The 21,788-nt window shown below is 42.2% G+C and overlaps 5 protein-coding genes across 6 annotated transcripts; 2 read left to right on the top strand and 3 right to left on the bottom strand.

Annotated features, from left to right (window-relative positions):
* Nucleotides 1-258: 258 nt before the first annotated feature.
* Nucleotides 259-1,230, bottom strand: BCIN_04g02880 (hypothetical protein). 2 transcript variants are annotated; one of them, XM_024692491.1, is made up of 4 exons: nucleotides 1,199-1,230; nucleotides 998-1,129; nucleotides 686-919; nucleotides 259-565 (listed from the first exon to the last, which is right to left on the bottom strand). In XM_024692491.1, the coding sequence occupies exons 2-4, from the start codon at nucleotides 1,029-1,031 to the stop codon at nucleotides 312-314; spliced, it is 522 nt and encodes a 173-aa protein (XP_024548266.1). In that variant the 5' UTR covers nucleotides 1,032-1,129; nucleotides 1,199-1,230; the 3' UTR covers nucleotides 259-311. The 2 variants fall into 2 exon arrangements, with proteins under 2 accessions (XP_024548266.1, XP_001557221.1); XM_001557171.2 differs by having other exon boundaries at nucleotides 998-1,230.
* Nucleotides 1,231-12,164: 10,934 nt separating this feature from the next.
* Nucleotides 12,165-14,201, top strand: BCIN_04g02870 (hypothetical protein). Its single transcript, XM_001557174.2, has 2 exons — nucleotides 12,165-12,590; nucleotides 12,676-14,201. Exons 1-2 carry the CDS (start codon nucleotides 12,269-12,271, stop codon nucleotides 13,953-13,955), a joined length of 1,602 nt encoding a protein of 533 aa, XP_001557224.1. The 5' UTR covers nucleotides 12,165-12,268; the 3' UTR covers nucleotides 13,956-14,201.
* An 844-nt stretch (nucleotides 14,202-15,045) lies between these two features.
* BCIN_04g02860 (hypothetical protein) lies at nucleotides 15,046-16,121 on the bottom strand. Its single transcript, XM_001557175.2, has one exon. The coding sequence runs from the start codon at nucleotides 15,930-15,932 to the stop codon at nucleotides 15,078-15,080; it is 855 nt and encodes a 284-aa protein (XP_001557225.1). The 5' UTR covers nucleotides 15,933-16,121; the 3' UTR covers nucleotides 15,046-15,077.
* An 825-nt stretch (nucleotides 16,122-16,946) lies between these two features.
* On the bottom strand, nucleotides 16,947-18,267 carry BCIN_04g02850 (hypothetical protein). Its single transcript, XM_001557176.2, has 2 exons — nucleotides 17,300-18,267; nucleotides 16,947-17,239 (listed from the first exon to the last, which is right to left on the bottom strand). Exons 1-2 carry the CDS (start codon nucleotides 17,874-17,876, stop codon nucleotides 17,037-17,039), a joined length of 780 nt encoding a protein of 259 aa, XP_001557226.1. The 5' UTR covers nucleotides 17,877-18,267; the 3' UTR covers nucleotides 16,947-17,036.
* An 839-nt stretch (nucleotides 18,268-19,106) lies between these two features.
* Nucleotides 19,107-21,124, top strand: BCIN_04g02840 (hypothetical protein). The gene is made up of 5 exons (XM_024692490.1): nucleotides 19,107-19,435; nucleotides 19,483-19,552; nucleotides 19,603-19,657; nucleotides 19,730-19,923; nucleotides 19,988-21,124. Exons 1-5 carry the CDS (start codon nucleotides 19,292-19,294, stop codon nucleotides 20,878-20,880), a joined length of 1,356 nt encoding a protein of 451 aa, XP_024548265.1. The 5' UTR covers nucleotides 19,107-19,291; the 3' UTR covers nucleotides 20,881-21,124.
* The last annotated feature ends 664 nt before the right edge of the window (nucleotides 21,125-21,788 follow it).

The raw sequence follows: 21,788 nt of genomic DNA, 5'->3' as shown, positions 1-21,788 counted from the left end.
GATTTGGAAATATGATGGGATGGGATGGGGGAATTCAGATTTGATCTTGTGATTGGATTGCTTCGCTTCGCATCGCATCGCATCGCATCGCATTTGTTACTAAGTGGATGGAGGAGGAAGAAGGTGAAAGTGATATATTGCCTGCATGCCTGCATGCCTGCTAGCTAACTAGTAAATCCTTCTTAACTCTTACCCCCCTCCCCCCTGTCTTTCCTTCCCCAAATCTAATTTCCTTCCTCCTGAGTCTGAGTCTGAACCTGAACCTAAGAGTAAGATACATCCATCCACATTCATCCATCTAAGCACCTCATCTACTCATCCTTCTCCTTCAACAAAGACCCCTCCCCCAAATCGCCAGATTCAGCAGGCGAACTTAGATGGTGCCGATAATCCGCATGGCGAGATAGACATTGAGAAAGAGAGGAAGAGGAGGTAGAGGAGAGTTTTAGAGGGGAAATGTCCGGTGTGGGGGTTGGGGAGGCGAGGATTGATTGTCTGTTGGGTTTGGGTGGGAAGTGTGGGCGTGGGCGGGGGGTGGATTTGTTGGGGCTGTTGGGTACTGGGACTGGGGGGTGTTAGTGTTAGTTTTAGTTTTGGGGTTGAGGTTGATGGTTGGAGGGGAATTAGGTGGGTGGGTGCTGGGATTTCATGCATGAGAAAGAGAAGGAAAGAGAGATATCCATACCTAGGGAAGGAACATCAGAAGAAGTCGCCGCAACAGGCGTCAGTGTGTCTGGGAGAGAAATCTGAGCCGCTTGTACGAGTTTTTCGATGGAAGATGTTGAATTTGAATTTGGGATGGGCGTTTGTGGGTGAGTGAGATCGGCGGCTGGTTTTGAGGTCGAGATTGGGGTTGAGGGGAGGGGAATTTGTGATGGCGTGATGGGTTTGGGAATTTCGGATGTGGTTGCGGCTGCGGCTGTGGTGTTTGTTAGTATTTTGTGGATGGTAGATGCAGATGGAGATTTGGAATGGGAATTCTGAGGAAATTACATACTAGAGCGTGATTGTGGAGTACTTGGAGTATTCATAACTGTGGATTTATTACAGTAATGTGATGATGTGATGATGATTGATAGAGCGAAGAGAGAATATGTAGTAAGGATCTCTAGTGATTCGGATGGGAAACCTAGAATTTATATATTCGAATTTTAGCCGGAATTGTGTTTGGGATTGTACAATCAAAGGGTATACAAACAAGCACTTAGAGATTGTGAGAAACAAACCCACTTGTTTACTTGGATGCAAGGTGTTTGTAGGTATTAGTGTGGTTTTCACTGAACATTATTTACGTTTTTTTTGGGGGGGGGGGAGTTTGCTTGAGAGGTAGTTGAGAGTAGGTAGGTAGTATAGAGGTAGAAAATAGACAGCTTTGTGTTTGAGCAGCTCTAATTACTTTAAATGCAGATTATTAGATATTCTATTTTTTTCCCCATGTGATAACAAAATCAAACTCGTCTCATCAGTAATACAATAGTCAAATAACCAGTAAGGCCAATCCTTAGTATCTGCGGAATTCCGTAGATTTTACAAATTCCATCATCCATTTCAATATTTTCTCAAGTCCTCTATGTGATTGATATGCATATTGATCTGTTACTGAAGGGATAGAATAGAAAAAAGGAACTGTGACTATGATACACTGGAGGTATTAGCCGATGATAACATCCTCACAAATCGAGGAAATACATGTTGATTAACAGGAGAAGAAAACAGGGTGATCGAAATATTCCTAAAACTAAATAAACTTAAGCAAATAGAGAAAGTGCATTTATATTTATGGATTGATTCCTCTTGCTTCCGACTTCTTGGTCCTTGGAGAGATAATCTCCTCTTTACTGGTTGTGAATACCTTCAGACTTACCAACTTGGGTTTTTCTCTATTGATATTTGATGTAGCCTAACACACCTTACAGATTTCATCTGATACAGTGATCATTCATTGATTATTGCATCACCTATAACCCTGTTTATACCACGGAGTCAGGCTCCGAGATGTACTCTATCCTTGATAGCCAGTCACCTCCATGAATAAAGAAACCCTATCTACTCACCTAAATTTTCTAAATCACCTCATCTTACTACAGTCTCCTCCCATCGCATCAAACTTCCACCTCCCTCAAGCTCAACACTCTGAACTCCGACTCTCGATCAAAGCGATCTCTCTTACGGTCACATCTACGCAATTCCTTCTGATTCTATCCCCAATCTCGTCTCAAACAAAGAACCATCTCCTTCCCCTGATTCCAAAATTCCAGATCAATCACGCACACGCCCACAATTCTCCAAGCCCGACTCCGGATTCCCCGCCTGACAACTTCGCCTAACATCAACGCCAAAAAAAATGCAAAGAACTAGCACGAACTTGCTGCTTTAACACCTTAAAATCAATGATCAGGAACGTTCGGGAATAAGAGAACAAAGAACTTTTATATCCTTGCTGCTTTACAGAAGAGTTTAAAAGAACCTAGTCAAGGAAACTGATGACGAGAGAATAGACAGAGTGGCGAAAGAGCTGCAGAGAGATAGTCGCGGAATCAGATGACAGGGTCGTAGATGCCGAGGGATAACGAGAAAGGGATTAGTGAGGTAGAAAGGAATGAGTGCCGCTGCGTACAGGATAAAGACGAGAAAGGAACAAAGGAATCAGCGAGGAACATAGGATATAGAGTACGATTTGATCTTTAGGGAAAGATCCCAGCCCGCGAACAGAGTTGCTTGAGATGAGAACAATGGAATGGTCGGTACGTAAAGGGAGTTGAGAACACATAAAGACCGGAGGAACCGATGTTGCTTTGTTCAAAGGATATTGTGATGGGAACAAATACGGAAATTAAACATAGGTTGAAAATTAGGCTATGAGGATTAATAAAGAATGGCTGATTTGGACGAAATGAGAGATAAAATTGACTGTTGAATTAATAACATGCATGTGAATAAAGTAGTGTAAGAAATTACATTCTTCCGCGGCAAAGAATAAGAATGAACAAAGTATGATAGAACATTTAATAGAAGATGAATGGTAAATATAATCGCAACCATATATGCGAATGAATAGAACGAACTTGTGCAACAGAGAAAATAGTGGAAGATGTGATTTTAAACTTGGATGCATTCCGGAATGTGTGAAAGCTGGGAGAGACAGTAACAACAAAATCTCATAGTGACAATCGGAAAGCTCTTTAAAGATCGCAGTGGAAGAGTAGGATGAGAAAGGGCGAGATCTACAATTTTGATGGCAACAATAGATTATAAGTTGCAATATGCCATCGGAGGGAGAGTGAAGAGGTAACTTACACATTGGAATGACTTACCTGGTATTAGCAACGAATTCTAACCGAGAGATATTCACGCATACGCACCATCATGGGTAGAAACTCCAGTAACAGTAGCATCTGTCCCCCACTCTATCGTGTCGTATTTGACAAAACACCACCATGGAACCTAACTACAAATGTCCAAATGTTGCACGTCTCAAAAGGCCGGCGACCTCCTCAAGAGATTAAAGCCCCATTCAACAGACAGCAGCCGAATTGTGCGATGATCTACTTATCGAAAGGTGGGATCTATAATGTCAAGTGATGTGAAAAAGGCAATGGTCGCATAGTCGGCCGGTAGGTCTCGACGACGGTCGGAAGGTATATACTAATTGGACGGATTTTCGTGCGAAAAGTCTGGCTCTAAGCTTGTGAGCCTATAAATTGTCAACTGAGATCTGACTTAAAAGGTAGAGATCAATTTATATGTGTCAGTGAAACAAATTTAGAAAGACTATCAATGTTTTTCGGTGATTTGAACAAGATTTGAGAGCATAAGAATGATCAATTATACACACACGGGTTTCTACTCGGGCACAATTTTCTCCAGAAATCCTGTTTCTGAATGGATTGGCAGATACGAAAAGACTGATCTTTCACAAGGAGTCAATGTTGCACATCTGAAAAGGCCGGCGACCTTCTCATTCCTAGTTTGTGACTCCGTACTACGAATCCATCATCATCACCGCCCACCACCACCCAAAGAAAAGATAAATGGGAAGTAAAAAATTTCTTTTAATTTGAATCTGGTCGCAATTAAGGCTTCAGCTTCAACCCCACTTACGGTCTCCGAACGGGCCGTGTAATCACATAATTGAGAACTACGGGTTCACAATGAACCGAAAATCCGCAGATCCCATTCGCGGCGCTTACATCGCGCTCATATCCGAGCTAGCTCGTCACACTTTTTGTGCCTACCAAGCGCGATGACAGATGTTGTCTCACTGAAAGCCGTTTTATCTCCTAGAAGTGATTGATAGAATTAAATATTTTTAGTATCTTTTGATGTAGGGTTTGATACGCAGTTGACTGGGTGGGAGTTGCCGCCACAGCCACCAAAAAAGGTTATTTCAACGGCCGTCTTGGCAATTGCAATTTAGGTATATTGGTTTTATTGATGAGCACAGTATTTGTACGAATCAGGAAATGAGAGATGGTCGGCGACCTTTTAAGATATGCAACAACTCCATACGACACTTGATCTAGTCTGGGTAACTAAGGAAAGAGAATATTTGTTGCATGTCGTAGAGTGGTCATTGTCCGGCCACAGGGAATGCATACCATCTTATTTCGGTGTAGATTGCTAATGCCGCGAGTGGATTGCAGTAGGGACGACAGACTAGTGGAGGTCGGTGGCCTTTTGAGATATGCAACATTACATTTTTCTATTGATCACTTGTGTCTTTGATGAAGCCATCAGCGCATCAGACGTTTGATGAATTGAATATGATCTGATTGCCAAATTTTGATCACTTGTATATCACGATTCTCTTTGATCGAATTGATCACTAGATATCAATCGAAATTTCACAACTAAATGTTTAGAAGATGTGCTTTGGTTTTTGAGTGATGTAAACTATTCATTATAGAATTCCTTGAACTTGATACCACTACTATCATCAACATGAGAAGAGATAGCCAAAAAGAAGACACCCAACCGATATCAAATAATCATGGGAATTTGAAATGAGCGTTCAGATGTCAATGTCTATGGAGTTTGAACCTGCACAGTAATGAAATACTTGCCAAATGCTCCAGTGTTTATTAAAAGATAGAGCATTGCAAATCTTGACGAGATCACCATAATTTAACACTCCATTTATACTCGAGTAGATCTAGGATAGTTTATAATCCATAGCTTTGAGCCATCTTCATGCATTCCAATTTCGCCTCTTCATACATACATGCCTCGATACTTAATAGGTAGCCATTTCAAATGTTGCATATCTCAAAAGGCCGCCGACCCTCTCAATTCCCAAATTTCTATCTTCTGAGCAATTTCGGGTTTGGTCATAGTGAAAGATCAGCCCGGCCTTAATTGCGACCTCAATTATGGCTCCAAGCAAAACAAATTCGGTACCCAAATGTTTCGGTCGTCTGAACGGTCACAATTTCCTTTCACGGGCTCTCAGCTCACCAAAACTAGTGGGTCAGATCAGACACGTAGCGACTCGCTCGAGCTATTTTTAACTAAGCATACTTATACATCTACACTTATCAAGGCCTGAAAACGCGAGGAAATAAAGTTTGGTGATCTTCAAAGTCTCGGCGGTACTGCGATGGAATTATTTTATCTGCTCTGATTGACCAAATATTTAACCACCCAATGGAAGAGGCCGCCTTGGCCACCAGAGCTTAAGGCTAGCCGAACGAGACTTGTGGCAATGGGCATACAGTATTGAGTATTGTGGACACAATACGAAGGTGCATGTTGAAATTTGGCCGGTGGCCTTTTGAGACATGCAACATAAGAGACCAAGGGAAAAAATGTGAAGCTGGCCGTAATGGGGCGAGAATGAAGAGAATAGCCCGGCTTGTGAAAAAAGTGTGGCAAGCGGAGACGGAATGGCTATCATTTGATAATCGATATTAAGTCAGAGGATAGAGGCTTTGAGATGTGTAACAATGAACTCTCGTTGTCTCTCTACTGTTACCACTGAACCTTGATATTTATCTAAACATTCACGGAGATTCGAAACGGATAACAAGTATGGTTTAATCAGGGGCTTCCTCGCGAGATTAAGAGTATCCATGGAAAACCAAACAGACAATTAGAACAATTCAAAATGAAGGAAGATAGCCAAAGACTTTATTCTAAGCAAGTATTAGTAGAGTGAAGGGTGTATTGACTTCTGTTTTAGGTGTGAGAATGAAACCAAGAAAGAGCTTATGATGCGCGTGTGAGGTGTGCACCAAGCATAAAATTAACTAGCCGTTTAACAAAACCCCCAACACAAGTAGATAAAAAGATACCTCTAGCAAGGAAAGAACGCGTTCCTACCTCAAATAACTCAATATCCACTTTTCGACAGCGCAGTGATTCTCACCGAAGTGATCCATGAACTCAGCATAACTTAGATAAACAGCTCAATTATGAATCCCATAACTCTACTAGAAGTTTCAATTGTGTTCATTATCCGTGCGATGGGAAGAGCGTAAAACTGTTCTTTGATCGAGTAGAAAGTCTCTCCTCCGAGCAATCACGTGCAGAGAATCCTGAAATTGATGATTTGCAATATCAAAGTACTCTGGGCTGAATATTGCCTTGGCCATGTCGTTGATTTTTGTTTTCACCGAAAAAGTCGAGAAAAAATGCTTGCGACATGAGCCTTGAGATATGACACAAACTCACCTCGATACTTCTAATAGGTAGCTGTCGTGCGCGAGAGATCTGCATAATGCCGGAACACAATTCTGACGTTTCATCATCGAGATAGATTGGAACCTCGGGAGAGACCCATTGTATCCACTTATAAATCCTATTAAGTATCAAACTTTGATGATAAAAAGGAAACTGATGACCAATAGGAGCCTACAGATGAGAGTAGAAAAGGCCGTGGATCTTTTTCAGATGTGCAACAAATTCCCGAGAGCATGAGCAGATCTTCAGCGTGTCATTCTCGAAACCCTTTAACCTATCATCGCGTCTCCACGAAGACCTCACTCATAGCCGCATAGCCCCACTACCTAAACCACAATGAAGATTCCATGCCCAACACATCGTCCCATGGAATAGAGATGTGACCGAAGATCATCTGGGATATGCAAAAAAGTTTCGAAAATCTAAAGATGGGCCAGGATAACTTGCGTTTAGCTTTCAGTATGCGTAACGTTTCCATAACAACCACAATTGAGACTTGATCACTTTAAGTTGAACCCTTCAAGTGGATCCCTCAGGCGAGTATGTCGATTCGAGGAGGTCGCCGACCATTTGAGACGTGCAACAAATTACATCCTCTCCTTTCAGGTTTGCTTCATTTTTCGCCGAAGTATAATTGTGGTATTGTCTCTTAGTGATTGAGTGCTTCAGTGATGGCCCATTCCCGAAAGTCAAAAGTAAGAAATTGCACCCTCGTGGCTCGTAAACGGAATCCATTCAAGTGGATATGTCTTCCCCTTTCTTTCAGGTCGCCGATTGAGAGATGCAACAAAAACAGATGTTATTGAAAAGCAGGTGGGTAGTATTTACCCCTAGCTCTGACATACAGTACCGCTTCGGTCTCGACCAAACCAGAGGGTCCTGTAATTGAACATTGTGCCAAAAGACATTGCTAATCTGGCACAGCCGGTAGAATAATCGAATCGCCGACTAAGAAAGGCAACAGAACTTGCCATTCACTCAATCTCCGGTATTATCTTCTCCATGGCCAGAAGTATCATGACTCGTGAGGTTGACGGTGATGATTGAGTGGAGTCGTAGATTGAACTTTCATTCTACCAAGTGGATACCCGGCGACCTTTATCATAGGCTATGTGATGCTGATTCTGAAGTGAGAAAAAAATTCAGGTCGCCGACCTTTTCAGATCTGCAACAAAACTCTGTCTAGACGGTCTGGCGGTATCATCTAGCTCACATCCACTTAGCACCTGATCTCGGTACATCTCACACGATCCCGTAAATATCCCATTTAGATGACCCTTGTCGCCGACATCAATCCTGTGCAAGGAATAACCAGGTCGCCGACCTTTTCAGACGTGCAACAAATCCCATTCTTACCTTCAAGCCATCAACGTTTAACTTCTTCAAGATGAAGGATCCGTGAAGATGTCTCGGATAATCGTAAATTTCGACTGATCACCGAGAGCGGACTTGTACCTTTTCTGGAAGTTTCTCCGGGGTGAAGGAGTGGTCGCCGACATGGTCAACACAAATTTGGGTGCCATTGGACGAGGTTTTTCGATGCCAAGTCTCCTTTTCTGTTTGCGCCTCGCCTCAAGAGATCAGTGTGGCTCTTCGGCGTTCTACGGGGAACATAGTACTAAGTAAACGCTCTTCTGCAGCCTCCCGAAAGTGGCAGGTATCCACTATTCTTCACCCATGAACCCTTTTTGGAACTTATCAGCCACTACAATCAAGCCACACTTGCTGCATGAAAACGACCACTCGTTGTTCTTCCCAACTACCTCGAATCGCTCTAATCCTTTCGAGCTTCGCCCCTTTTTCCACGAGCGCTCTCAATATTGCCACATCATCACGACCCTCATCACGACCATAATCGATAGTATCTCCATGATACCCAATCATCAAGAATCTTAGATTGATGCGACCTCCAAAGCGGCCTTTTTTTCTATAGTGCGATATCCTTGCCAAGTGGAGCTATAGGTGTCATGTCTCACAAGTTTTTCCGATAATGAGGTCGGCGGCCTTTAAAGACATGCAACATTTCCTTTCGACGGATATTGCTTAGGGTGAGTAAGCTGTGGTTCAACGAGCGGTAGATCAAGATTGTTCTCGGGAGGTGAAAAGGGAAATGATAGTAAGTCGATTCAGAGATCTTTCTCGCGACTCTTGAGACTACCATGCTTATCATCTTGTATTTTTGAATCTTCATTTACATCCGTTCCCATACCCTCATAATTTCCAAGTGTATTCGCTCATGAAATACCTTGTCAGTGCAAGGCGAGGGTCAAGGCCATCTGAGATATGCAACAATCGCGGGTTTCCTTCTCCTCATCTTTTTGATAGGTGCAACGGCTCTCGATAATCTGTTGAGGCCTCTCATCCAAGGCGGTCGCATTCGAGGCCGGAGTGGGGAAATGCTTCCGACACTCCATGTTGATGCCCAATGGCAATCAGTTTCCAGCATAGCGTCCACCTAAGATAATTCTCACTTGCATAATCTCTTCTGATTCACTCCACCCGAGAACATGGCTTGACCGAGGGCGACCCAAGTGAGATGTGCAACAAAGTCCGTTTGCGTCTCACAGATTTAGCTCACATGTTATTTCCACATATTATCCAGAGCTTAAATGCCGGTGTAGTGCTAGCAAACGTTTCCATTGCTCCGGTTCCCGACCTATCTTTATATGTTAGAAGCTGGTGGTCCATGGCTTCTTAAAATGATCATGCATTTGCTCTCATTAAATCTATGAGCGGATAGAGAGGTGGTAAACACAATTCTCCTATGTATCCGAGTCTCGTTAGATTAGACAGTCATATCGGATGGAAGAGATGGCTTGCAATCCCTAGCACAAGACTATGCGAAACAGGACCTGAAAATGCACTGCTATAGCTCCTTTCGCCAATACAGGATTCAATAAGTGGACGTTGTGTCTTTAGTAGCCTATTCATCGGTCAAACCAGAATACTTTTTTCACAAAACACGTTGAAAACTCATTAGAGACAGCTTTTTTTTTCCAGCGACATAACAGGCGTTAATGCAGCAGTCTACGGTAAGGCCTAACCTCAAGACAAAGGATAGCAAACACATTTACTCCCACTCCCTCTTCTCGCTCGCGAGGTAATAGTATACTTCTCAATAGTATGTATTCTGTCGGATTGCATTGTATTTTCTTCTTCAAAAATGGTATAAATGCTGAAATCCCAAACATTGGTTATTCCCTATTGATGGTTGTTTTTGAGAACGAGAAGAAAGGTTGGTTATATAGAGAGTCTAACACTGTAATGTGCTTTCAAAGAGCCTGGAGTTTTGCTTCCAGTGTGTCAGCAATAGAGTGGATGGTTTGAGGCTGTTACATGCGCAAAGACAGGAATTCTCTTAAAACTGTTGAATGATACATCGGGTCGGGGATTGTTGATATATTTTTGAATTGAAATATGTTATGGGTGTGTATGCGGGCTTCTAGTGCAAAACAATCTTGCAAATCCTTTTTTTTACCATCTACAAAGAGGGCGACTTAGGAACAAAACTCTTTCGGTGCCTTGGATCATCTAAAAGATTTCGGATGATGGGGTTTCGTAGTCAATAGAGATCTAATTCGTTGATCCTTGGCTGAGTGTAGGACCCGGGCGATGAAGTGGTGAAAGAAGTGTGTCAAGTAATCATGCACGCTCTCATTTTGTCAAGTGGAGCTATCATTTATTATCTGGTTACTACCCCGCCACGACTTACCAACTCAGCCAAGCCTCTGGTTTTTTACCTATTCAAAGACGACCAATGTGCTTTGATATTTATGCAGCTTCCGTACAATCAGACGCCACACAAGGAAGGCCAATTTTAAGGACTCCCAGTTGTTGATAAACGAAACTGATGATCCTCGGGCTCAATGGCTCAAATACGCAGTTGTCGACCGCAGTGATTTCCGATTTGAGACTAGCAAGAATATTGTTTAGAAGGATAGCAGCTGCAGTGAAAAGTAATGCTCAAGGGTTTATGAAAGATTCTCGGTGTTAGCGATTATGGGAAAATTCACGGCCTTTGTTCTGAACGAATTTGCCTTCGAAGCCAGTGATACAGAAGAACCACTCGAGGTATAAGGTGTCGAAATACCCGCAATTCTGTACCACTGTGATTGAATAAAAGAGATACCGTAAGAAAGCGAGCCCCTGGAACGACAGAAATGCATGTGATAGAAGCGGGAAAGACTTTCATTCAGGGAGTGAACTACGAATATTGTTGGCTTTTGAAGCGATCAAGGTAGAAGTTGAAATCGACACGCCAATGAGTTGGCCATTGGTGGCGAAGTTCTACAGAGAATATAGATGTGATCACTTTCTGCGAAAGTAACAGAGATACTTCAGCCAAAATTAGAGACGAAAATCAAGAATTCCATATTCCATATTTCTTGCTGAGAGATCCCTGAAAAGAATTTGGGAAAAAGCGGACTAGAGGCAATCTAATAGTGAAAAATGATTGTGGTAATACGAATGTCTAGATTTGAAAAGCCATCAATAACAAAACGTGAGCGCGGTGATCTCATCCATTTTTAGCTCACTAGTTTTGCAAAGCTTGATTTTAGTTGACATAAATTCTTGGTATTGAACCATACATCGCCTTGAGCGTTTGTAGGACAGAGGCAGGAATATACTGGAACAGAAGCCAGTCTTCTAGAACAAGTAAATATACCTGCCAAGTTGTTACATACAATACAATTGCTTCGATAGTACAGAATTGTCTATCGTGCGATTCAAGGCCGAGCTTTTACCAAGTTCCAGACGATCTCATTGACAAACAGAGACTCGGAGTAAAACAGAAACTGAGCTGGCGATACGCAACTTCAATGTATAGACTTATCGAGCAGACATCGATATGGAATATTGTGTTGAGTCCCAACAATATAACCAGGGCAAGTGTGCATCTTGGTGTTCGGCTCCTTTTAACACCAGTGCTCTACATGGCTTGGTAAAGAAACCTAATACTACTTCCAATCACGTGATTTAACAATAGGGCACTTACATGTCAATCAGTAAGTCAAACAAAGCACAGGCGTCGAGTCGAGTCGCCAATATGGTATTCGAACCATCGTTGAACTGGCCCTTTGTTCGATCCCTGAGCTGAGGGGATGGTTGCATTGATATATGAGCATGCTAATAAGCATCTAGAATCAAGCTACTTGCTGCCATCATGGAAATAAAATACAAGGAGCTTCTCCCCAATCCGGTTTATCTAGATACCTCTACTTAGCTTGGAGAAAAGCATAAAGCTAGATACATTCTGAAGAAGAACAAGTAGATGACCGATGATGGTCTCGATATGTATGCAGACACGTGACAGGGCAGAGTAGTGTGCATTGATCTTGAATGCAGCAAACGTCAGAATAAGCAACATTCTTCAGATCTTCAAAAACGGTAACTACCGAAAGCCAAGCAAGTCATCCCAAGGATTAACCTTTAGCATCGATTAGTCATAAAAAGCAAGTTCTTCCATCTTATCAAATATTCCGTGTGACCCTACAAAATTTATATCTTCAATATTAATAACTCAATTAAAGGCCTAGTATATATAACATATTTCTGCCATATCTTCAGATTTTTGGCCAAATCATGCGATATGTCTCAAGATTTATCTGCCGGCGTGGTAAATCATCCAGTAACGACATCGGACGAACTTAGATCCAACGCTCACCATGATATTTCTGATCTAAGTGCGACTACGGATACTAAAGAACAAGAAGCCACTACAGCTAAGATGGATTTGGAATCACCTACAACTCAAATGTTGGATAACGTTTCCGTATCTGCACCAGATCCACTGGATGATTCGCAATCATGCCTTGGACTAGTCGAAGAATCTGGTGCTGATAACGAGCCAAAGTTGAAAATGGATACGGCAACAACAGGAGGGGCAGTGACTGCGGAAAATACTGCTTCAGGTATGACAATCGCTAATGTTTAATCTTTGCATCATGTGAATAATTTTTGGAAAGTACGTTCTAATCATGCCTGCTTCCCAAATAGTCGTACCACCAATACCCACCGTACGACCACTCGAGAATATAAACCCCCCGACCGAAACCCAGCCCTCTGCATCTGCGACCGCTGCCACAACTACAACATCTCCTAACACTGAACAGAACTTTCAATCATCCATAAACTCTATTATTTTAGACCCACAGACTTCAAGCGGCAATCCTACTGCGAATCCCACGAACCCCTCGAATGAAGATATGAATGTCGTCAAAATTAAAGCAGCTCGTCGGAAAATGGCTCGCGTCAAGGCACATCCAAATGCCTTGACGATTTATGAGGCCGAGCTGACGAGTAAGGACAGGGCGACTCAAAAAGAAGCAGTCCGACAATATTTGGAGAAGAATGTGAAACAGGACTGGACTTGGACCTGGCCCGCTGACGAAAACGAAACTATGAATATAATAGATGCATTACTCAAGGAGCCTTCTTTAGATGAGCTTCAAATTACCAATACGAATAGCCCAGCGTATAAGGAAGAGTGGCGAGAAAGAGACGAGTGGGAAAGTGATCCCACCGAGAGTGAGAGTGAAGATCCTAGTTCGCCCAAAGGGCCCGTCAATATTAATTCTCCTGACAGAGAGAGTCCTTTCCGGTTTGACAACCCTGATGGTGTAGGTCAATTGGTCAAGCAAAGACGAGCTGCACGAAGACGCCGACATAAAAGGAAGCTTGCCGCGGAAATGGAATGGAACACAGGAGTACAATGTTATGTTGAAAGACGTGATGCATGGACTTGCGCCCGACGTGTCCCCCCTCCACCCGGACGAGAAGTCCAAGGCATCGAAAACTTGCCAATCCATTCAAATGGAAATTCCCGTAAACCTGTGGACGATTGCTCAGATTCAGAAGGATGGGATACTGAGGTGCCAATTGCTAAATCTCTACTACCGCCAGATAATGCAATGAGAGCAAGCATCACCCCTCAAGCTTACAGCACCATATACGACAAAGTTATTCTACAATCACTGACACCTAGTTGTCCTATCAATTTGTCCGATGTTATACAGAGCTGCGTACAAGGATGGAAACGGGATGGTGAATGGCCCCCTACCTCATCTGTCCCCGAACCTGGTTTAGCGGCGAAGAAAAAGCAAAGGAGGTTGAGCATGTTGAACATGTTAGGGCTAAATGGGCCTGAGACAAAGGCGATTAGTCCTGTGGCAGAAAAAAGTCCACAGACGCCAGGTTCGATTAAGAAGGGACTACAAAAGTTCTGGAAACGTGGAGACAAAGTCAAAAACGCGGCGGATGGTGGGACGGGAGCTTAGAATTTTGTCACAGAAGAGTTACTGCATATATCCTATTAAACAGGTTTTAAGGGAATGGCATGGCATAGCATAACATGGCGTTTTAATGAAGGGCACTCGAGGCGACATTCGGTATGAAATTACGAAGGGCATGTTGAATACGTGGATTTTATCACATTAAATCACTGTTGGATCAGCTTGTGGGACTAGCATGATGATTACGAGATTATCTCAGGACTATTAATATGACATGACTATTACTTTCCATTATCTACTTTAGAAGCCCCTGGTCAACATGATGAGCTTCTTTTACATCTGCCTGGCCTCTCACTTGTGAAAATAATCCCACATTCCAAACCGGACTCAAATGGGCAACTTTCTTTTAATAACTCACACAAACGTTCCAGCACAAATCACTCCACTTCTTGTATAAAGCCTGAGGTTTCCCACTTCTATCCCCCCCCCCCCCCCCCCCCCCTTTTTTTTTTGATACGATTAACTTATGTTACTTCTAACACGCATTCCCATCCACCCTCCGTTCAGCATTCACATGTAACAATGCATGATTCCATATCACATCGTACAATCCAGGCCGTATTGAATCGAAGCTTGTGAAGCTTCTTGCTTGCGAATAGGTGTGAAGATAAGTAGGAGAACCAAAAGAAGGCGTGTTGTCTATTGATATAAGCGCCGTGAAACTTTGTGGTTGATATCGGGTGGTGTGGGATGAAAGCGGTTGGATGATATGTTGTTTGGGAGGAGAGGAGGATGGAACCGCTGGACTGTTTCGATCGCTGCTCTTGGAAATCGAGAGGTCGAATACTTCGGAAATTTGATTCGTGGATACTTTCTCTCTCCCCTTTATCTGTCTCCTGCTTCCTTCTTGCTGGCTTACTTCTACTTTCTTTTCTATTTCTCTTTACTGTATGCCTTATATCCCTTTCAACACCTCATCATCTTGTTCTCCTTCTCTCACCTCGTTCCCACTTTCTCCCTCGTTTCGCACTCTTTATCCATCTCCCTAATCAATTAATTATTGTTGAATGTATATCGTTCTTTTCTTTCGGTTAACCCCCCTCCCCCCCCAACCCATAACCATAACCAATAACATTATACAATCGAAACCAGAGAAATTTCATATTCTTAATCACGACTTTCGAGGATCTCTGTCATGTCTAAAACATGTTTTCCTACAATATACTTTATGTCAAAAGTGTCTAGATATGCCGTCATACCTCGGATGAACGTAGGCTCAAAAGCATCTTTTTTAAGCTCCCATAACTTAGGCTCCGGACTAGGTTGTGGAAGTATCACAAGAGACCTGAAAGGCCCTCGTTCCTCATCCATCTTCTTGGTTTTTCCAGCCCCCGGCGCAAGGTGTAGACTCCAAGACGAAGATCCGGGAACGTCCATCAAGCGGCATTCTAGAGTCTCGTGGACATCGGCCAATAGATGCAATGCTCCGTTGTTTGTCCAGTCGTACCCAACTCCAGGGTTTATCAGTATACGGGATTGTATATTTTCCATTACCTGCTTCATGTCCCCGAGCATCTCGCTTAATCCATCTTCAAAATTACAAGCCGATTTACTCAAATGATATCTTTGAAAGTAAAGTAATTTGAAGAAGTGCTCTAGAAACCCTGCATTGCTTATCACCTTGATGTATGCTTTCCATGCCACCTCTCTGGCCGTTGTTTCGACATGAAGAAGGGGAAACAGGAGATCCTTCTTTTTGAGGGTACCCAAGCGTCGGAGATGAGGAAGCTCGAATGTATTTGGCCAATTGTGCGTATTTTTGTTCCTTACGATTCCACCCACCTCATTATTGCTTAGAAATATACATGTATCTTGAGCGTCGTTGACATAGAATATTTTTGTTGCTTCTTCAGCAGCAAACCCGTAAATCATACGACGTATTTCCGAGAAAAGTTTTGGGTTCTTTGCTAAGTCTTGTTTCTTCTCGGGCTGGAGTTGGATTTGAGAAGGATGATCGGCCATTGTATAACAGGTTTGGATTTATTCAAAGTATGAAGTCGATAGAAGATCGTGATCTATGACGTTGAGATACAATTATAGAATTTATATAAGTATTAGGGATATCTGATGATAAATGGTGATGTATTAAGCTGGTGGATTTTTCCAAATTTCCTGAAAATGTGGATGGTAAAGCACGTAGGCAAGGCAGTCTTGGTAGAGGTTGGTATTGAAAGAAGATTGAAAATATTTTCAAGGTGTCATCAATCATATTTATAGGCGAGGTCGTTGAAGCTAGTATTTGATAGTGTTAAGTTCCATCCAGTAGTGCAGATCTAACATCTTGGATTTCACCATGATTGGTGTTGAAACTTTTTAGTCTCGAACTTAGCTATGCCTGAAAGCGAAGTATGCACCGTTGATTTCAACGGTTGCTAGGAATAGATGATCACTTCCTCGAGACCTTCACAGGGCAATTTGGAGAAGTGTCTTTCTGTCGGAATTTTGGGCGGTTTCGATTATTATATATTTACTCCTTCCATTTTCGAAGATTGTATCCAACAGAACAGTACGATATATTAGGTTACACTGATTAAAGCGAGTGACTGTCACTAGACTTTTCAAGAACACGACGAAGTCCTTGTAGGAGATTGCCCGCAATGATAGATTCATAGTGACTGATTGGACTCGAATAGTAGACTATCTATACCTAATTTTCTAAGTTTTGAAAACAGGCTTGAGGCAAAGTAAAAACAGAACCAGCAGAATGCCAGGGACGATGATTAATGACTAAATTCATCAAATTCTTGACCAATTAACAGACTCCACCCTCTTAAAGTTTACAACTATGCACCTTTTCAGGACATCGATATGAATGGTCATGGGATTCTGCATTATAGTAATTCAAACTAAACGCAGGTATAGAAAGATGCAGTGCGAGATGGTTATTTCACACGCACGAGCTCTAGAATTTATCAAATCAATCGAGACGCTCAACAATTTGCAAGTCATGAGTGTATCAATCACAAAGTTTGTCACTGCCAGGCCGAAGCTTCATCAACCCTTTGATTCTTTTCGGCTACAGCGAGGCAAAACAATCACTGTCCCACTTCCAAAGAGCAATAAAATTTACTCCTGAGTCTTCTCATCCGTGCTAATCAAGTTAAGGGGAGAAAACTTGTCCGACAACTCTACAGCCACGTCAACATCGTCAGAATTCTCACCCTTCGCTCCATCTCGAACTTCCATCTCATTCTGCTCAGCCAACTTTTCTGAATCTTTTGCAACTCCTTCTTTAGATTCAACCTCCGAGCTTCCAAAGTTCCTCTCTTCTACAACATTTATCAGGCAATATTCTTCATTAAAGTTCATAAACAGGGGACTAGACTTACCAGCAGGTTCAACAACATACTCTTCGTCATCCGAAGTGTATTTATCAAACAATGGAAGCGACTGTTTATCTCTTGCGTCCATAAAAGAATTGTGAAATTTTGGATCCCAAAGCCTGGGTTTCAATTCCTTCGCTGGAACAACATCCGTCACCATCCTCTTCAGTGCTCCATTTTCGTCGAAGATGTACTCAATATTTAGATCCCGTTGCATGCAATTAGAGCATCTACTTTGATAATATTCGTTATTACCCAGCATTTCACTGAGATTTTTGACCTCGTTCCAGAGGTCTTCGTACTCTATTCGAAGAGGATTGAGTTTGTTGTACGTAAGATTATCAAATAAAGGTTCGGATACTGCGATACAGTTTTCAACGACTGCTCTTTCTTCATGGCTGAGTCTCTTCGAATTCTTAAGTTCTTCGAGAGACTTGAGTGGGTCGCCTCCCTCCAAGATTTTATCGTTGAAGTGGCCACCTTTGAAAGCTGGGCAGCCGACGGGATTTATACCACGGAAAATAGTCATCTGAAAGGCATCCTTCCAAAAGTAAGAGATCTCTTCAGGACTTTTCTCCGACATAATTAGAAATTCTTGCTGCAAATCAGTCAAGCGGAAGCACAATTGTGTGTTGGGCGAAGAAATGGGTGACAACGATAAATCTTGCGACGGCCTGAAAACGATAGCTTACAGTCGATCCTAAATAGATGTGTCTGGTAGTTTTATGATGAATTTATATCAAAATGATGAGTTATGATTGCGAATATAGCTTAGTGTCATGTGCAGCCTTGTCATGTAGCTTTCCGTGAAACAGTCCTGTGACCTATTTCTCTCTGTTTGTCTGCATGCGCATGAGGTTTGTTTTTCTTCGTCTGAGATAAAGGCCGCAAGGATATAAAGAGTCTATTGGCCAGAGTTATGGTAGAAGTTCCTCAAATATCTATTTGCTTCTTCGTTTCAAGTCATGCTGACCGAAAAGTGATAGAAAGATCAAAAGTCTTCCTCATGGATTCACAATCATCTTTCAATTTCTTCAAACTTTCGGCTGTCACAATATGAAAGCTACTAGTATCACGTTCCGTACAATCTTTCAGATACATCTAGTGAAGTTAAACTTTTGAAAGTCATCTCCGTTCATCCATGGCTGCTTTTTTTAGTTTGTTTGGTTTTAGGAAGCAATTCGAATGCAGCAAGTGCAGACAATGATCAATTCCAAGATGTCACAAGAAGCATGATTTACACAGTTAATCAAATATTCACAGATCTCTACAGCGTCAAATTGATTGAAGGAAAAATTATTCATATTCCATCGCAAGGCTTTATCGAAGTGTCATATAAAGATGAATTTAGCTTGTCATTATATCGCGTATCCTGGGATCAACGATTGGAATAGCCACTACCAGAGAAAGTATTGATCCCAAACGGAAAACAGGTGCAAGCCGCATTAGGTTTCCTTGTGATTTGACGTAATATCATTTGCTGATGTCATGTTAGTAGTTGTAGAAGGCTGTACCCCGATTCAAACTTTAAGCGCGTTCAAAATCAACCAGCCTTTAGAGAATGAGATAAATAGAAAGAGCAGCATTCATCAATGTCAGAATTATATTCGTCGCCCTCGTATTATTTCTGCATCTCAACGGCGTCGTTGGCACCCAGGGCGAAGCTAGGAGTTTGCAGAATTGATTTCATCGTTGAAACATCTGCCTTGGTAATCCACGAATCACCTCTTACATACGAATCCCACCAGGCTGATTCTGCATGTCATATTATCATGCAGTGGCTTATCCTGAGCTTATGCGACGAAGAATTCAGGGGGATTGTTGCTAAATCGAGTTACGTGTGAAATCAGTACGATGTGGTTACACGCGGCTAAGTCTTCATGGGGGCCACTCCTCTAACCGAGACGAACAGCCACCTAAAAGTGATTATCCGCGATTAATTCTTGTAATGAACTCTTTCTTCAAAAAGTCTTCAATATGAAAGGACAGAGTTAAGAAATGCCGCCGCGGAAGCAGCACAGACGCGTGAGCGCATTCCCCGCGATAGAAGAATATGGAGAAAGTACGCCAACTTCATCAGTTCCAAGTCCTCCTGTAAGAGGTTTGAGGAGGACTACTTTTGTGGAGATATGGCCAAAAAATGTGTGTGAAACGCCCTGATTCTGAGCATTTTCTAACAAATCGTGTAGAACGGTCCCACGGAAGTAATACGCGGAAGGATACCAGAAGATCAGATTCCCAGTTGGCTTGAACAAAAAGGTGATGTGGATCTATTGATATGATTGACTCATATCCTGATTTCTTCATAGATGTTTTTGCTCATACAGATAATGAGACATCAAAAATGGGTGCTCTAAGACTGCTGTTTGTGATCTTTTCAATCACATAGCTCCCGACTTCATAATTTTGACGCCCGAACTGATCAAAGAGTGATAGGTTTACAAATAGAGCTTTGAATTCCGATAAGAAAGCTGTTGGGATGACTTTCAGTGATGATACCCTCCAAGTGATTATGAGTCGTCTTCAACTTCCAGCAGCGTTTGCTCAAATGTTGGCGCCGGACCAAATTGAGCCTCCACGTTTTTCTCATAATACTCTATTTGATACTCATGGAAATTATTTGGGGATGGGTATGTCAACTTTGATACCCCTGAACTCACTACTTGATACAATAATAAGCTTACCCATGATCAGCATTAGCGATTCACTTCCATCGTTGGCGTCTTGAATCTATCACTCTTGGTCTCTCTTACAACCAGAATACTAAAGTAACCACGGCTCTTCTCCTAGAGAACTCCAAAGATCCAACCCACGAGTCGTTTATCCACTACATTCTATTGCAATCCACATACCTTACTCATCCACTCTTCCTTCCTCTAATACTCGCCGAGCTAATGCTCGACACTCACCGAACGCAATTAGATCGAACCACTTCTCGGCTTCGAAGTCTCGAATCCGCGATTGGAATTCACGATCACGATTACAATTCTGCCTCATCCCCTTCATACCGTACACCCGATAAGTCGCCCCTCCCAGACTTCCCCTTTATCTCCCGCTCGCTAAATGGAGAATCCACCCGTCTAGCCCTCTACGAAGTAAAAGTAAGATCCAACATTCATCTCCTGCAGACAATCCTCCGCGGCCCCTATTTCACAACTCTTCTACCGATGAATCGACGAATGATATGGACAGAACAAGCCAACATTGCGCTCCGAGAAAAATGTGAATTCCTTCTCGGCTGGAACGTTGAGCTATCCTCTCGCGTCACGGGACAGAGACGAATCGTGAAGATTCAAATAGGTAGCGTACAAAACTTGCTTATGCAGCGGGAATCCAAAATTACTACTTCGGTGATGGAGGCTCGGAAAGGAGACGCGAATGCGATTAAGACGATTGCTTTTCTGTTGATGGCGTTTCTACCGGGTGCATATATTGCGGTTCTATTCAGTGGATCCATGTTTGATTGGCAGGCGGAACGTGTGGGTGGAGTTTTGAGTGAGTGGTTTTGGTTGTATTGGGCGATTACGGGGCCGCTTACGGCAGGGGTACTGGGGACTTGGATTTGGTGGTGTAAACCATGGATGTGAGATATTTGAAAAAGAATGCTTTGTTTTAGTACTGGTGAGAGTTGTGATTGTTTCATTTAGTGCTAGCTTGGGGAGCTTAAGACTTAAAACTGGGAACTGGGAAAGGTGATATAGGCAAAAAGTGCCTACTATGTGATTTTTCTTGTATAATATCTTCTCACGGGCTGTCATTTGTAAGGTTTCCATTGTCGTATCAAAAATAAGACTGCCATGCATTTCAATCAAGAGATTTTGTCTATTGCCAACATCAACATTACTGCAACACCGTTATTACAATAAGCAGCCTCCAAATACGTGAGACATGATGTCTCTCAGGCAGATATTTTGTTCGATTGCAATTGACATTTGGAGGAGGACGTGTGAAAATGTGCTCAAGACAAATCAGTAATATGTCAAAAGATCCAAACCATATGTTAGTAAACTGTTAAAAATAAAGAATTTAGTGCTAGTCCTCGAATGAGATGTGATGAGTGTAAATATCGTGTGTTACACTATTATTGTTCCCATCTCAAGCCTTTTCTTTCTTGACCTTCTGCAATCCATTCTTATTTTCCATGATTGTCTGAAGACATAGCAACTATTCTCTAAATCAGAAATGACAATATTGCATTAAACTTTTGATTGTTGTGCTATGTAAATTATAAACTTATCTTTGAATTCATACACTATTGCTTATACCAAGGTAATTCATGGTTAGTATCATAAATACGTTGAGACTTTTGTCCTGCATAAACACAACAGTGCTTTTTGATATTCTACTTAGATTGGAACAGTAGAGTCTCAATGTCCAATCTTTACTTGGACGTTATTGACCTTCCTTGAAATGCAGCTGAATAGGAAGGAAGCTCTAATAAGTGCAATCATCCGTTGGAATGTTCAACCTTGAGAAATTATTGATTCTCAAGGAA

This window comes from Botrytis cinerea, chromosome 4 (assembly GCF_000143535.2).
Source record: "Botrytis cinerea B05.10 chromosome 4, complete sequence".
In the NCBI taxonomy this organism is placed as follows: domain Eukaryota; kingdom Fungi; phylum Ascomycota; class Leotiomycetes; order Helotiales; family Sclerotiniaceae; genus Botrytis; species Botrytis cinerea.
Note: the sequence above shows the minus strand (reverse complement) of the source record. Positions and strands in the feature narration are given on the sequence as shown.